A 15,326-nucleotide genomic window follows, 5' to 3' on the forward strand; every position below is an offset into this window, starting at 1 on the left:
AAAAAAAGTTTTGATCATTTCGGGACTCTTCTTTCAAAGCACAGCATGCTTCCACGCGACCTTGTTTTTGTTCAGCAGTCAGCAGTCGTGGCACGAATTTCGCAGCCACCCTTTTCATTCCCAAATCTTCTGTCAAAATTCGCTGAACTGAGCTCCAAGTCACTCCCGACAGCTCCCCAATTTCTTCAATGGTCCGTCATCGATCTTCCTTAATGATTTCACGAATTTTTTCAACATTTTCATGTGTTCGGGCCGTGGAAGGACGACCAGAACGAGGTTTGTCATCAATTGACATTTCACCATTTTTGAAACTGGAAAACCACTCAAACACTTGAGTTTTCCCCATAGCATTGTCCTTATATGCTGTTTTTAACATTTCAAGAGTTTCTGTTCCACTTTTCCCGAGCAAAAAGCAGAATTTCACCACTGCACGCTGTTCACGAAAATCAGCCATTGCAAAAACGACGATCACACAAAACAGTTGTCACTATAAACTCTGCCGAAACTAGTCCTTACCTTCTGAAGCAACGGTAGTCGGCTTATCGACTCGGGAATGTTAGCTCTATGCGCTCATAGCGGCAAAACGCGGTACTACAAAAGCTCTGCCCACAAGAAAATTAGTTCGGTTTCTTTTGGGTACCCCATCGTAAGTAAAGTTAGGATTGAATTCCATGAAAGGGGGCCTTTTCTTGTTTAGCCGGTGATGATCATTATTGGAAGTTGACCAACACTTCAAAGGAAATGCTTCACATGTATTAGGTGCCTATGTTGTCTTGCTAAAATGCTAGTATATAAAATATGTTTTGTTGAAAGTAATAGAATTTTTCAGTTGATTAGAACCCTGCTGTGAATTCTAGTGATGATCATGTTCCTTCACAGTAGGTTTTCTGCATTTTGTTGGCCCTTTGCGATGTGTTTTGGTGATCTCTTACTGATGTCAACTGCAGAGAAACTCTTGAGGTTGTCACACCTTAAAATAGTCAAAACCTACATAATGATTTTTTATTGTTTTTCACTAGCTCTCTTTTTGAATGTATTAAGTTCAAAATCAAGGTTTTTGGAAGGTTAGCTGACTCAGCAGGTGAAATCCCACTGTAGGTACATGGCAGTTGACCTGTTAAGTCATAATATACTTGAAAATCTGTAACATATACTGTCCACTTTGATTTTAATAACCCAAATGGAGTAAAAGTACTGAAGTTTCTGAACTCTTCCAGGTCCGATGTCTGAATTGCAGTTCAGAGTCCAAGAAGCATGATCCATTCCTTGATCTCTCATTGGACATACCAGAAAAGTTTCAGCTTCCTAAGAAGACGAAGGATAATGAAGAATCCCTACCGCCTTGCAATATATCTGGTCAGGAAAGAGTTCGTAAGGCATCTGTGCTAATGAAATGTCCAATATATATTATATCCAAGATTTGAGGTTCTCACAGTGGTAGCTATAAAGAATTCTGTTCTTTAGGATGTGATGCTGCTTAGTCCATTGGAAGAAAACTGGCATTTCAGAGGAACATGTTGCCTCCATCTTCAGGGACAAGAATAAGCCCAGCTTATTATTTGAGCTATGTTCCTCTGAAATGCTAGTCAGTGGACTACATAACATTATATTGCTTGGTTTTGTGCAATCTGCCCCCCCCCCTGAGAGTTTAATAAACACTAGCTTGTCTTAATATTGGGTCTGGAAACAATACATGGTAGATAGAGCTATGAAAACTATGCAACTTTTGTTAATGCCCCCTCCCCCCACAGCATTATGAAATTAGTATTTCACTCATATTTTGTGGCTGTGCCATAGCTGAGGCAGTTAGTTGCCAGATTTTTACCACAGAGGGTAAAGTTCAATCCCAAAGCTGTTCATGATGATTTTTGGTAGGCATAGTGGCAATGGGAGAGGTTGTTTCCCAAATACTTAAATGGTATATGGCCACTTATCATTCTACCAAAATTCCATCCTCTCATGTGTTGTCTGAGGCTAATACAGTGGACCCACTTTAGGCCTAAGTACCAAGGATGTCTGGTTCACCCCACCACAAGAATATAATTAGTAAAATTACTCTGTAAAGTATTTATAAGCATAAGCAAGTGAAGTATTCTAACTTGTATAGGTCTCATCCTATGAACACCTGTGCATTAATTGGGCGTTCTACTCATTCCCCATTAGCCTACTTTCATTACATCATTAGGAAATATGGACTTCTGTTGTGTCTTTCTCAGACACCACCTCTCACCCTGATTAATTTCTGAATAAATCAACTGATTTTCAATAAACTTGATCCGACCATCATTCATCTAGAGGCTGCCATTAGTGACAATATCCCAGACACGCGCTTGTGAGGTGGGAGCGACGCTGGTGCAAATAATACAGTCTAGAGCACCTAAATTAATGTATGGTAAGAAGTCTTCGAAAAATACGTTCTGGTATAGAGGTAGATCATAAACATGTGTACAGATTCTGTGTGAAATATTTTATATGTGTTAAAAATTATAAACTGGTAATAAGATGAAATTTGGAGTTGAAATGAAGATCTGATAGCCGTGCAACCTTCTTCCATTTGAGACTGGGTGGGGCCAGACTGTATGAATTATTGTTACTGTTATGCCCAGAAATGCATTGTTAGGCTTCTTCTGTAGACAGTATTTGAAGAAATGTATAGAGCATGTTCTTTCTAGAACTCTCTGCTTTTGTTGTTTCTTCTGGCTCTGTGAAACTGTTTTCCATCTAGTGTGGCAAGTTGTACTCACCTGTTATGTTCTGATCTCACATATGTTTAACCCTTCAACACAGGCATTTAAGTAACACAGTTGTGAATGGCCTGTGGTAATACTTTTTTTTTTAAATACCCATTTAATTATTGTAAAATAAATATATTTTTCATAACTTTGTAGCATGTCAGGTACAAGAAGTTCTGATAATAGCTGATTGTATACTTTCCTTTGATATGACACAGACCTCATAGGAAACGATACCTCTGACAATTCTTTGTTTACTAGGCAGTTGCCTAATAATGAGAAGGGGTATGTGATATGACACAGATCATATAGAAAACGATGCCTCCATCAGTTCATCTGTTGCTTGTGTATTTGCTGCCAGCAGAATGTGTCTGCTGAACCATTGCCTAGCAACAATAAGGGGGGGGGGATACACAGACTGATGGGAGGGATTTATGTAGTAGGCTGCTGAGATGGGGTCATTTGCCTTGATATACAAGGTGGTTCAGATATGACTGGGACTAATTTTTTTTTTTACCATAATTGCCGAACACTTACTTGCATATGTCAGTCTTCAACGTACTCCCCTCTGGAGTCAACACATTTTTTCCAACATTCTGGAAGCATCCTGATGCCCTTTTCAAAAAAGGCTTGTGGTTGGAGGCGTATCCACTTCCGAGTAGTCTGGATGACGGCGTTGTCCACAAACCGTATGCCTTTCAAGTCTGATTTGAGCCTTCCAAACAGGTAGAAATAACTTGGGGCCAAATTGGGAGGGTGCAATGGATGTGTCAGAAGGTTCCATTTCAGTTTCCGGAGGATTTCCGTTGTTTTGGCCGTATGGGGGTGTGCATTGTCTTGAAGGAAGGCTACCTGCTTTCCACCTGTCTTCCGCTTGGATTGGAACTTTTCCTTCATGTCTGTTGCTAGGAGGTGTGACTAATAAGCTGCATTGACTGTTCTGGCATCTGTCAGAAAGTCTACATGGATAACCCCCTGCCAGTCCCAGAAGAACATCACCATCACTTCTCCTGCCGAACGGCTCCTCCACACTCTTGGTTTTGGGAGAACTGCTATGCCACCACTCACATGATGACTGCTGGGTCTTGGGAATTAAGTAGTGCGCCCACGTTTCATCTGTGGTCACTATACACTTCAAAAATGCATCACCTTCATCTTCAAATTGCTGTAGGAGACAACTGGCAGCTTGCATGTGCACCGTTTTGTTCACGTCCATCAAAGTGCATGGTACCCACCGTGCATTCACCTTGCGATATTGCAGGTAGTATTTCACAATGTCTTCTGCACTACCAACACTGATGGACAGCATTGCTCCAAGTTCCTTGATAGTGATGTGCCTATTCTCACTAATAAGCGCATATGCACGATCAATGTTTAGCTCAGTGATGGATGTTCGCGGCCAACAATCACGCGCTTCATTGTCCATGCGCCCTCTGCCCTCTCCGAAGCACTTACACCTCTCAAACACACGGGTCCGTGAGAGAGACTCTTCCCCATACTGTCGTTGGAGTCTATGGTGAATTTCAGCTTTTTCTCCAACGAGGAATTTGATCACAATGCGTTGTTCCACGCTCCGCTGTACCTTCTGTTCCCTCATCACTCTAGCAACTCCCAGACAGGCCAGAACAGGTTCTAACCCGAACAGGAGGGAGGGTGGAGGTTGTGACTTCACTCTCTCAAGGTCTCACAGCTGCTGCGCAATGCGGCGTATTTACACACAAATCAGTCCCGGTCATATTTGAACCACCTTGTACATATCAAGTTTCATAAAAACTGTTTCTGGCATTCAAAAGTTGGTGGGGGAGGGATATACAGACAGCAAAGTGATCTCATAAGCCTACTTTCATGTTTTCAAAGTAAGGAAAGTAAGGTAATAAAAGTGAATTTTTCACTGAAACTCTCATCATCTGAACTAAAGTCACGAATAATTTTGTTTAGAACTACATTCAGAACTTGTTCAAGCTCTGTGAGTGCAGAACTCTTTGACAGTCTGGCCATGATCACTCTGAGGGCTCATTTATATTTGGACTCACCTGGTCAGCTGCAGAAACTGCAAGGTTATTGGTACATGAACAGAGAGTTATTTCATTTCACAATAGGTCACTGCAGTCCTCATCACACTCAATGTATTTATTCCTTGTTTACAGGCCAGAAAAACTAAACTTACAGCCAGACATATAGTATACGTTAAACCATAGATAGAGCAATTGAGTGCCCAAGGTAACATCTATGTTTAACCACACTAATGGGTTAAAAAGTGCTCCTCTGTTTCATGTATATGTACACTGTATGTATGTTTACATATTCTACAGATATTTTTGTCATTTAATTTGGCTCATCTATAATACGAGGGTTTTAATGTTGCAGACTGCCTGACAAGCTTCATTGAAGTGGAGGAATTAGCGGAAACTGAATTATACTACTGCAACAACTGCAAGAGTAAACAGAGGTCTACTAAGCGATTTTGGATTAGAAGACTGCCCAATGTGAGTCGAATGGGAACAGTTGCTGATACTGTACAATCATAGCATATCTTCCTTACAGTTTCTAGGTGGATCATGGATTAAATCCCAGAACTTCCTATATGGTGTGCACGCTTTTTATGTTGCTCTTTGGGAAAGAACATTTGCAAATTAAACCTTAACATTCTTTGGTTGTTGGTATACAAGATACATGTATTTCAGTTTGGTGTAATTAATTAATTTGATAGTGAACCAGCTGAAGTTGAAAGTTATTAATGAAGTGCTGAGGAGAAAATGAGACTCTCAGATATGTGGACAAGCTGGCAACACTGATGTGCTTTATCTTGTGATAACACAGTTATCCAAAGTGCTTGTGGGGGACTTTGGTTTTGAACGTGAAACTAAATGAAATCTTAAATGGGGCTAACTTGATGCTTAGATCACTGACTGTGGATCATTGAAGTTGAGTACTAAATGAAGAAAATCCTTAAGTTGAGGAACAGTAAATGGTGGTTGCATGGTGTAGTTGTTTTTGTTTGTATATTTTCCCAGTTCAGTTGGCTTCCCATTTGGGCCTTAGTTTGGCTTGGTTGGTTTCTATTCTTGCCATCATTTCTTGCATCTGTTTCTTTATACTGGTGTTCATTCTGGCCAATAGGAGTTCCACCATCCATCTGTTGTGTTTCCATAATATGCTGATGTAACTAATGATACAGTCATAAATCCAATAATCTGATCAATCTGATCCAATCTGTACCACTTCTAATACCAGTTGTCACGTATTTATGGTCATAACCACTGTTGAAGAATCCAGAACAATACAAGCCGCCAATTTCTGAGACCAGTGTGTTGCATGTAGTGTGGTACGCGTGATGAAAATGACGGGTTCTAGTTCAGATGTTTGGATTTATTAGCACTTTGGTTACAAGTTCTCTTAATCACATTTAAATACAGCCCTGTCACTGATTTACACACACTGGTCCTCTCCTGGTACCACAATTAAAACTTAGGAACCTTAACAGTCTCACTGAATCACACACTACAAGTATTACACATAAATGAAGCCTTCTAATCACACACTTTTAAGTCTTCACAGGTCAACAAACCTCCCCTGGCTATTTTCAAGTCAAAGTCACATTATGACTGACGGTCAGTCAGTCTGTCTGTCTTGGTGTCGAGCCCCTTATTTTCTACTGAGATTTTTAAGATAACTCATTTGCACAGACTCCATGGAAAACACTGTCTCCAATTGGATGCATGTTTACAGCTGTGTTGCCTGGCAATAGACTTCATATATATTTCCATGCTTTTACTCGGTGCGGACCGCATGGCAAACACAGTTTCCCTTCTAATGTTGCCTCTGTTCGTGTTTACAGAGCTGTTGCCTGGCAACATGTTGATCAAATCTGTTACATTATATGCCAAATTACATAGCGGCCTCCGTAGTGTAGGGGTAACGTTCCCACCTCGCGACTCAAGGTACGTGGGTTCAAACCCGGCGGAGGCCGTGGAATTTTTAAGGGCAGAAAAATTCAGGGAACAAGTCTTCCGGGAGGGACTTTAAGCCGTGGGTCCCATGTCGTAGATTTATGGCACGTAAAAGATCCTCATGTCTCTAGGAGACCTCTGAGCAAAATCAGGCAACACATTTCCCGCCCAAGTAGTTTCCAATGCCTCTGGTNGGCATCATCAAACTGGTTGGTGTAGCAGTTATGCTTCAGACTCACATTTGGGAAATGCTTGGTTTTAATCTGGATCAGTGACTGGCTGCCTGTCTGTCTGAGGCTTTTATGTAGTTTTTGCCAGTCTCTTCAGGTAGATATCCGAATAGTATCTTAAATTATACCTTGACAGCTTTCTTCCACATCATTCATATGTCACTCTGCTGTTTGATGCTGTATAGTCAAACTTCTAAAAGGTTTTTTAAAATAACCCACAAAATGAATTACACAGAGTCACATCCCAGAAGGCAGGATACTTCAGTATTATTGAAGTTAAGATACTGTTTTTGATATGAAACCTTCCTTTCGAACATTGAGACTTCTTTGTCTGCATATTTGTGCTTACACTTCTTACCATGTCTGCCTTAAAGATGTTCACCCTCATCCAAGAATCTAGTTTCTGACATGAAAGTGAGGAACACAAACAATCTTTCAAGGGTTTGTTAACTGCATCAGAACAGAACTGCTGTCTGCTCTGACATGAAGAGATGGACAGTTTTTATTTATATGGATTGAATGTGATGGAATGTATTTTGTTGCAAATTATTTTTGTAATGTAGGAGAAAATAATCAGTAAACTGAACTGCCGTGTTCTTATACTTGGACATTGACTAGCTTAATGTTTCCAGTCACAATAATTTCCTGGCTGTCCCTCATGTGGGGAAATTGTTTATGCTGGTTGCATGAGAATAACTCATACAGATATGCAGTACAAAGTCAGAACAACACAGTGTGGCTCTAGTTCTCTTGTGGAAATCCTCACAGGCAACAAAGCCAAGTGATGGGTGAAAGATTTCAGATGTACTGTAATGCAGTCACAAATTCAGCTAGCCTCTGCTGTAATTATGGTACCTCCTTGATGGTGGATGGCAGGCAGTGCTGCAAGTGGCAGTTTAGAGAACTGTTGCATGGTGGGTGAAAATAGCACATCACAGCTTTGCTTTGAAGTAACTTTATAAAAACAGAAAATTTCCTTTGGCAGTTCCACAAGAATCCTGGATGCTTGGATACCAGGTAACCAGGAGTTTACTGTAATTTTTAGCTTATAAATTTTATCCGTTAGCATATCTTATGCACCTTTATGAAAGAAGCTGGAGGGAATGTGTTGGTGGGATCTGAACAATTTTTAAAATATCAGCCAACTGAAAAGAGGTTCATTTTTATAATGCCTATAACGTGCCATCCATGGGTAGTAAATTAGCCAAGAAGCGAAGTTTCTGCAGACCATAATCACAGCGAGCTGTCTGTTTAAGCTTCTACTTGGCAAAAGAAATATTATATCAGGTATCATAATGTCCATACTTTTATAGCAGAATTAAACAGTTCTATTTATATTATTTTCAGTTTAGTGTTTGTCATATTTGGTGAAATAATAAAGGCAAATGAAAATTTGGTACACAAACTGATGGGACATTTGTGATTTTATAGGCATTACTTTATATGATTTGTGTAATAGTATCTTCTACTGTCTTTCGTAAAGTGTTGTGTTTATTTTGTTCATTTGTAGTTGTTTAACAACACTGTCCGTATATCATACTGTGTAGTGTTGAATGTTTGAATGCTTGTGAATTGGAAATACTTTAAAGCACTATTCTGGAATTTGCCTAAAGGGGTTGAAGAAAGCAACAAGAAACTAAGTCAGAATGGTTGATGTCATGGCAAAGGTTTCAGTCAGGCACTACCAAACATAAGTCAGAAGTGTCATTATTTGAGATGTTCTATACAGAAAACATGGCCCTAGATAAAAGGTTTTCCCTCATTCAGTTTCACTGATCCAAAATCAATATTTTTTATATTAAATTTCTCCATATAAGGTTTTCCTTGCTGTCGGGTTCAAATCAGTTGATTCCCAAAGAATCATTAAGTTTAAGCAAGTTGGCTCTCACAGTAATGTTCTGACTTGTCTTCAGTTTCAATTCATCCATCCACTCTTGGGTATGGGCTGCATGCTTCTCTTTTAAGCAGCTTCCATATGTCATTATTCTTATTTTCAGGTGCTGTGTCTACATCTCAAAAGGTTTCGATGGCAGAATTCATTACGCACAAAGATAGACACGCACATTTCATTTCCAGTCACAGCGCTTGATATGTCACAGTTTGTCTTAAGCTCATTACATGAAACTCGGCGCTCAGGGATGGGAAGCAATCTTTATGACTTAGCAGCTGTCATTGTCCATCATGGTTCAGGGTGAGTGAATTTGTATCTTACATGATAATACACATCATTCCACTATCCTGAAAGTAGTACCATTACATATGAGTGTCACGTATAGAAGGCTCTTATTTGAATGTTTTCATATACTTGTAACAAGTTTCATTTTCTCATCTCACTTTAAGAACTGAAAATCTCTTGAGTTTTGTCAACTTGTTTGGTTCCAAGGCTTTTGGGGAGAGGGTGTTTGCATTGTCTGTTGTTTTTTATAAGATGTATAAGTATGTATTTGCTCTATTTATTTCAGTGTTTGTGCATTCAAGAGAATATTGCTTACTTAATGGCTGTGTAATTTCTCAGCTTGATAGGGTTATCGATATGCTGATTTGTGAGTGCATGGATACATATTGGGCAAAAGAATACCACTAAATACTGTGTTTTAATTGTATGTTATGCAGAGGAAATAGTTTTTGTTTAATGTAAGTGAACATTCATATTGTGTATTGACTGTTTTGTATATTGTAGTAATGATAGTATTATATCAGCATTGAGATTTACTACCCCCATATAATCAAGGAAGCCATTGAAATAACAAAACACTCGCATTATTTTGTTATGAAAAATGTTCAGTCTACAAAACTTGTTACTCACCCACCTTTCTTGAACACCCACATTACCCAACCCATTTACTTCTGCACAGTGGGCACTAAATCTTTTTCATCACCTCTTCTCTGAACCTTATGACCACTAAAACGTTTTGAGCACCCTTATCCAAACAATGTAGTTACTAAATCATTCTTCACGTCTCCTTACCTGGTCTATAGGGATCATGGTGGTTGGCAATGTTAGCGCAAATCACCCTGTCAGCATTATCGGTCTTTATTTCCTTTTCTCTGTCCATGATGAAAGCAGACATGGCCCTAGAATTTATTTATTAAATTTTAAAAAATTTCATAGAAAAAAATCTGGTATCAGAAGGGACATGTAGTACAGCTTGGTGCATTGTGAGGACATGGCGAGTGTTATGAATTGTGATTACAGTGAAAAGTTGGTCTGCTAAAAAAAAATACTCATCTCAAACTGGAAAAGTAATTCTCACATATGCCTAAAATGTAGAGTGCTCCAGGTTTGCATGTTGATTTCGTTTGTTTCAATTCAGGCAGTACATTGTGATCTGTTATTCTGTGAGATTGGCCGTGACAGTGAAGGCTGCTGTCAGCTGCAGTGTGATGCTATATAGCATGATGTTTACTGACATTTTAGTGTAACATGCTGCCTCCAGCTTCTGTCCTGAAGATGGGGGCAGTCTGTTCCTGTGCTGCATGGCATCACATCTCAAATGACAGTAATTTTTCTTTTATTCTGAAGAGCACTGTTTTCTGGGGTATAATGCTCTGTATTTTGAGGAGCATACATCCTTCAACTTCAGTAGAAGAATAAGCCAAGCGATTAGCCAATAAGAAGTAGGCAGTATATAATAATATTCACAGTGACTGCTGTGAGAACCTCATATGCAATCTCCATTTTATTCCTTTTATTGATTAGCGCTGAATCTTCTCTGCTAAATTAAGTTTTGTACCAAATATAGCAGTAGCAAATAACTTGTCAGTCTTCATACACTAATTTGGTTTCTTCTTGCAGTCCTCAGTCACTCAGTATTAGAATGATATTTGGTCTCTTGGAGTATAGTGATATACTTACAGTTTCTTCCTTTCTTACAGGGCGGGATCTGGTCACTACACAGCATTTGCAATCAATGATGGTAGGTTACATATATAATTTGCCCTTTCCATACCTATTTTTTTAAGCAAAAGCAAAATTCATATTTTGTTTTTATATGTCTTCCGTGTGAACTTGTGTTTTTCTGCTGTATGTGAAGGAAGCCTCACGCTTTCATCTTGAATTTGCCATAGTGTCAAGCTTCATGGTGGTGGGCTGGGATATCGACAAAGAAGATAATTTAAACACAAATATATCAGAATAGGAGTACACAAGCAAACTAGGAATGGGTCTAGGGCTCCAAATAACCGAAGTCATAACAGACAGACTTTTAGATGGCAAGGCAGCACTACTCTTATCAAGAGAGAACATGTGAGGCACAGTATGGAAACTAATAGAAGGTGTATCGGAAAGTTCCTGGACTGTTATTGTTGTAAATGCCTCAGTGAAAGAAGATGAGAGGGGAGGTTAAGGTCACACTTCCACAAGCCAAGTACATCAGTCTGCCACATGACACCTTGCTGCGAACAGGTACTATTTTTACACAAGTGCTTCTTGGACTCCGTCTTTCGTTTTGTCTGCGATGGATGGCAAAATTGAGCAATGCATCTGCATAAACTTTTGCTTGAAGCTCGGTAAATCCGCTAACAAAACCATTGAAATTCTTTGTGAGGCTTTTGGAGAACATTCTTTAAATCGGACAGTGGTTTTTGAATAGCATTCATGTTTCAAGGCCAGTTTGGTGCCAGTTGAAGATGACCGATTTTCAGGGTGACCAAGGACCAGCAAAATGATAGAAAATGTTGAAAAAAATTTGAGAACCCCTCCATGAAGACTGTCGCTGAACAATCCTCGACTTTGCAGACACCAGTTGGGATCAGTTATGGAGTTTGCAAGGAGATCTTAACAGCAAATTTGAACATGAGTCACTTTGCCATGAAGTTTGTTCCCTGACCTCTGTTAAAGTTTGGGTGACATAGGTTTGTCTTCTCTGTATATCAAAGCCTAGGGCTTGTAATCCTCAGTTTATTACATCCTTTAAAAGTCATTTGTTACTATTCATGAATAAGATCACCACATGGCAGGAAGAGGTACTTACGCTTCAGTTGCATTGCAGTTTCAGCCATTGCCAAAAATAACCTTCTGAAATTGATAGCATGCTCGTACATGTTGATTGCAGTTGTGTTTGAATGCAGAAGAGTGGAGCAGTGGAGAGATTATCTTTGGAAACATTAGCTAGAGATGTGAACTATTTATTTTGAAAGTTCTACCCATTTGTTGCATTTGATATGATTCAGAATGATGTTAATTGTGTTTTAATACAAGGGGAGATTGCAGAGTATGCATGTGAAAACATTTTATAACAGCTATTAGTAAAATTTATAGGATGTCTCTCAGTGTCTGTTTTATATGTGAGGGCCAGATCACTCAGCCACCTTCTGTCATGTGATTGGTCAAATTGTGGCTCAGAAGAAATGTACATGATGTTTAATGGTGAATTAGACAGTGACCACTGTGATGCCCTGTTAGTACAACACTCCATCTAGATAGCAGTACCCTTTAGCACATATTTTAACAAGTTTAGTTTTCTAGTACAAATGTTACTGTCTTTGTGATGATTGTTTTTAACAATTTCCTCGTGAAATTTTAATTAATAATTATTACTGGAAAATACAGTGCTCACAGTGACATTGGATGTGGTGTAAATCTTCACAGTAAATGGGATTATGAGAGCTGGGATAGTGCAGTCAGTATAGCAACTGGCTACGGGCTGGACAGCCAAGGGGTTGGAGTTCGAGACCCAGCAGGGTCAAGAATTTTCTCCATTTCATCCAGACTGGCTCTGTGGTCTACCCAGCCTCCTCTCTAATGGGTACCTGGGGCTTTTTCCTTGGGGGTAAAGCGGCGTGAAGCTGACCACTCACCTCCAGTTAGTGCCAAGATCAAGAAAATATGGGTCTTTACATCCACTCCCCCATACACCTTAGTGCTTGATTAGTTAAGTGCAGGGACATCTTTACCATAAGTGGGATTATAATTCTTCGCCTTTTATAATTAATGTTAGATGGCTTTGAAGTTTCCTTGGCACATTTCAGTAAATGGATGGTGGGTGGAATTATTTGCTGTTCCTATTAAATGATGACAGATGCTCTTTCCTCAGGTCAGTGGTTCCATTTCAATGACAGTACAGTTCGCCCAACAGAAGATGAGGTTGTGGCCAAATGCAAGCCATACATTCTATTTTACATTCGCCGAGAGTTCAGGCTGCCACATCTGAACTCGTGACAACTTGGACATAGCACCTGGAATCATGCTGCATCTCAGTGTAGTTAGAGATTTCCGCATTTGTGGAGGCTGCAGTTAAGAACTGAGCCTTCTAACTAACTTAACGTCATAATACAAAGGTTACGTTAAGTTTGAAGCGTACTTCTGGGATACATTTATTTTATGAGGGGTTGCTGTGCTTTGTATAGATGGAAATTTAAAAAAAAAAAAATCTTATGCATTCCTTATTTGCTGGTATTTTCTAATTTTGTTTTCACTAGGAAATTTGAATTTCAGACATTTTATATAGCATAAATTTCTGACATTGTAATCAATTTATTAATTTGAATATGATGTAAAATGAATGTTTCTGTGGTGTAATTTTACATATACAGAAAGGTTCATTCCTTCTGTTTACCTTTATTACTGCCTGATCATTGAGCTAGATGATGATGACCACTGGGTTTCGTCTCTCAAATTATAATATATCAGATACTGCACAATCCAATTGGAAGTTCTGTTTAGCTAGAAAACTACTTAACTGTTACTACAATACCTGCCTAAAATGGCATCTTCTAGCACTGAACCCATTTCACACTGGCTAACAAATTCTGTGACACGTGTTAAGTGTCATGTTTCATGATTTCTAGGCTAACATTCTGAATGTCAGTCTGTAAAACATCAAGAGTAATGATTATTTCTGTAGACCTTCATTTTCAAGTTTCTCTTGAGGTACAAAACCATACACATTCAGTTCCAGAGAACATGACAGCATGAGTCATGTGTCACTGTAGCCATCCTCAAGATTGGCAGCATAAGTCATTACAAGTTTGTTGGATTTGAGGCTGTCACATCAGTGACTGTGAAGAGTATGTCATCTGGGTTCCCACCATATATAGTTCAGAGGATGTTCAACATTTCAGGGGAAGATATCACTTCCATCTTCACAGTTGAACAGTAAGCCAAGCAAGAATCCAGCAGGAGCAGATAGTATGCAGGAACATAAGGTGATGAACAAATGATTGTTAGAGCACAGTTTCCTTCATTTTACCTAGGTACAGGTATGTGTGGTTTTTGTCTTGGAGGAAATTTTAAAGTCTTCAGAAATAATGAGTGCATTTTGCCACACCATAGTTCAGGTGGTTAGTCACTGGCTTCCCACCATGGCAGCCTGGGTAGAACCCAGGTCTGGTGATATGGGATTTGTGGTGGACAAAGTGACACTGGGGCAGGTTTTCTCTGAGTACTTCTGTTTCCATTGCCAATCTTCATTCCACAGTTGTTCCACAATCACCTTCATCTATAATTGGGCTGGTACAGTAGGGCAGTAGTGGCTGCAGTACCGAGTGGACTCAGTCCCACCCTGGTAAGAATAATAATGCATTTCGGAAGCTTCACAGTTCAAAATCTATGATGTTATTCCAAAAATCATGAAAGGTGAATTTCATTGTGCCACAGAATTTTTTACATCAGTGTGAAATGAATTTGGATGTTGGACACCGCTTCCAGCTGCTATTGTAATATCAGGTAACTTAAAAACAGTTATATTGATAACATTTTTCACATGTGGACAGAATGTCCAGTTGGATTTTGCAGTAGGATGTTAATTGTCTAAGAGAAGCTTCCAACTGGTTGGTGTCTTGCCCTGTGATTAGGTGGTAATTAGGCCTCAAGTTATGAGATGAATGTCTGTGTATTTATTTATTAAACAGACGAGGTCTGTGCAAGTTAAGAATAGAGATTATAAGTGTATATTACTGACTGGTGAGTTTTCTTGACTTGTGCAGCCTTGGAAGTTTCATTTATTATTTGATAAATGGATTTTGATTCACATTGATGTTTAGTTTTTGTGTTAAGACTGTCATTTCAAAATTTGTGAACAGAAAAAGAAAAAGCAGTATCTTTCATAACCTGTTTATTTAATGGAAACATTTACTTTGATTGGCCACAAACTAAAATTACAGAGCCATAGGGCAGAAGTGAATATGACAATATCCCATTTATTTAAACGGTTATCTTCCAACATGATCATCGTAAACCCTATAGGCAGGCTTAGGGTCTTTTGTTCTGAAGTGTATAATCTACAATTAGAACATAAACTTCACTTTAAAACAAGGCTTGTTGTTTTATTTGTTTTCTGTAAATGTACCCAGTGAATCAGACAAAGTGTGCACTTAATGTACTGCTATCACATGCAGAATTCATTGGTCAGGTGTTTGTTACTTATCTGGTACAGAGTCTCTATGTCAAGTACTGAACTGTTATTGCACTCATT

At 39.1% G+C, this 15,326-nt stretch overlaps 1 protein-coding gene across 3 annotated transcripts in view; it reads left to right on the plus strand.

Moving 5' to 3' along the window:
- The window catches only part of LOC111871017 (ubiquitin carboxyl-terminal hydrolase 3), a 48,886-nt gene extending 34,630 nt beyond the window's left edge, over positions 1-14,256 (plus strand). Inside the window, exons 7-11 of one of the 3 annotated variants that reach the window (XM_033754062.1) lie at positions 1,218-1,371; positions 5,100-5,218; positions 8,910-9,103; positions 10,789-10,829; positions 12,948-14,256. In XM_033754062.1, the coding sequence (XP_033609953.1) occupies positions 1,218-1,371; positions 5,100-5,218; positions 8,910-9,103; positions 10,789-10,829; positions 12,948-13,072 (633 nt within the window). In that variant the 3' untranslated portion in view covers positions 13,073-14,256. The remainder of the gene's footprint in view (positions 1-1,217; positions 1,372-5,099; positions 5,219-8,909; positions 9,104-10,788; positions 10,830-12,947) is intronic. The other 2 variants (XM_023863730.2, XM_033754063.1) reach the window with 2 other exon arrangements.
- Positions 14,257-15,326: the final 1,070 nt, after the last annotated feature.

The sequence above is a fragment of the Cryptotermes secundus genome, unplaced genomic scaffold (assembly GCF_002891405.2).
Source record: "Cryptotermes secundus unplaced genomic scaffold, Csec_1.0 scaffold1606, whole genome shotgun sequence".
NCBI lineage: Eukaryota > Metazoa > Arthropoda > Insecta > Blattodea > Kalotermitidae > Cryptotermes > Cryptotermes secundus.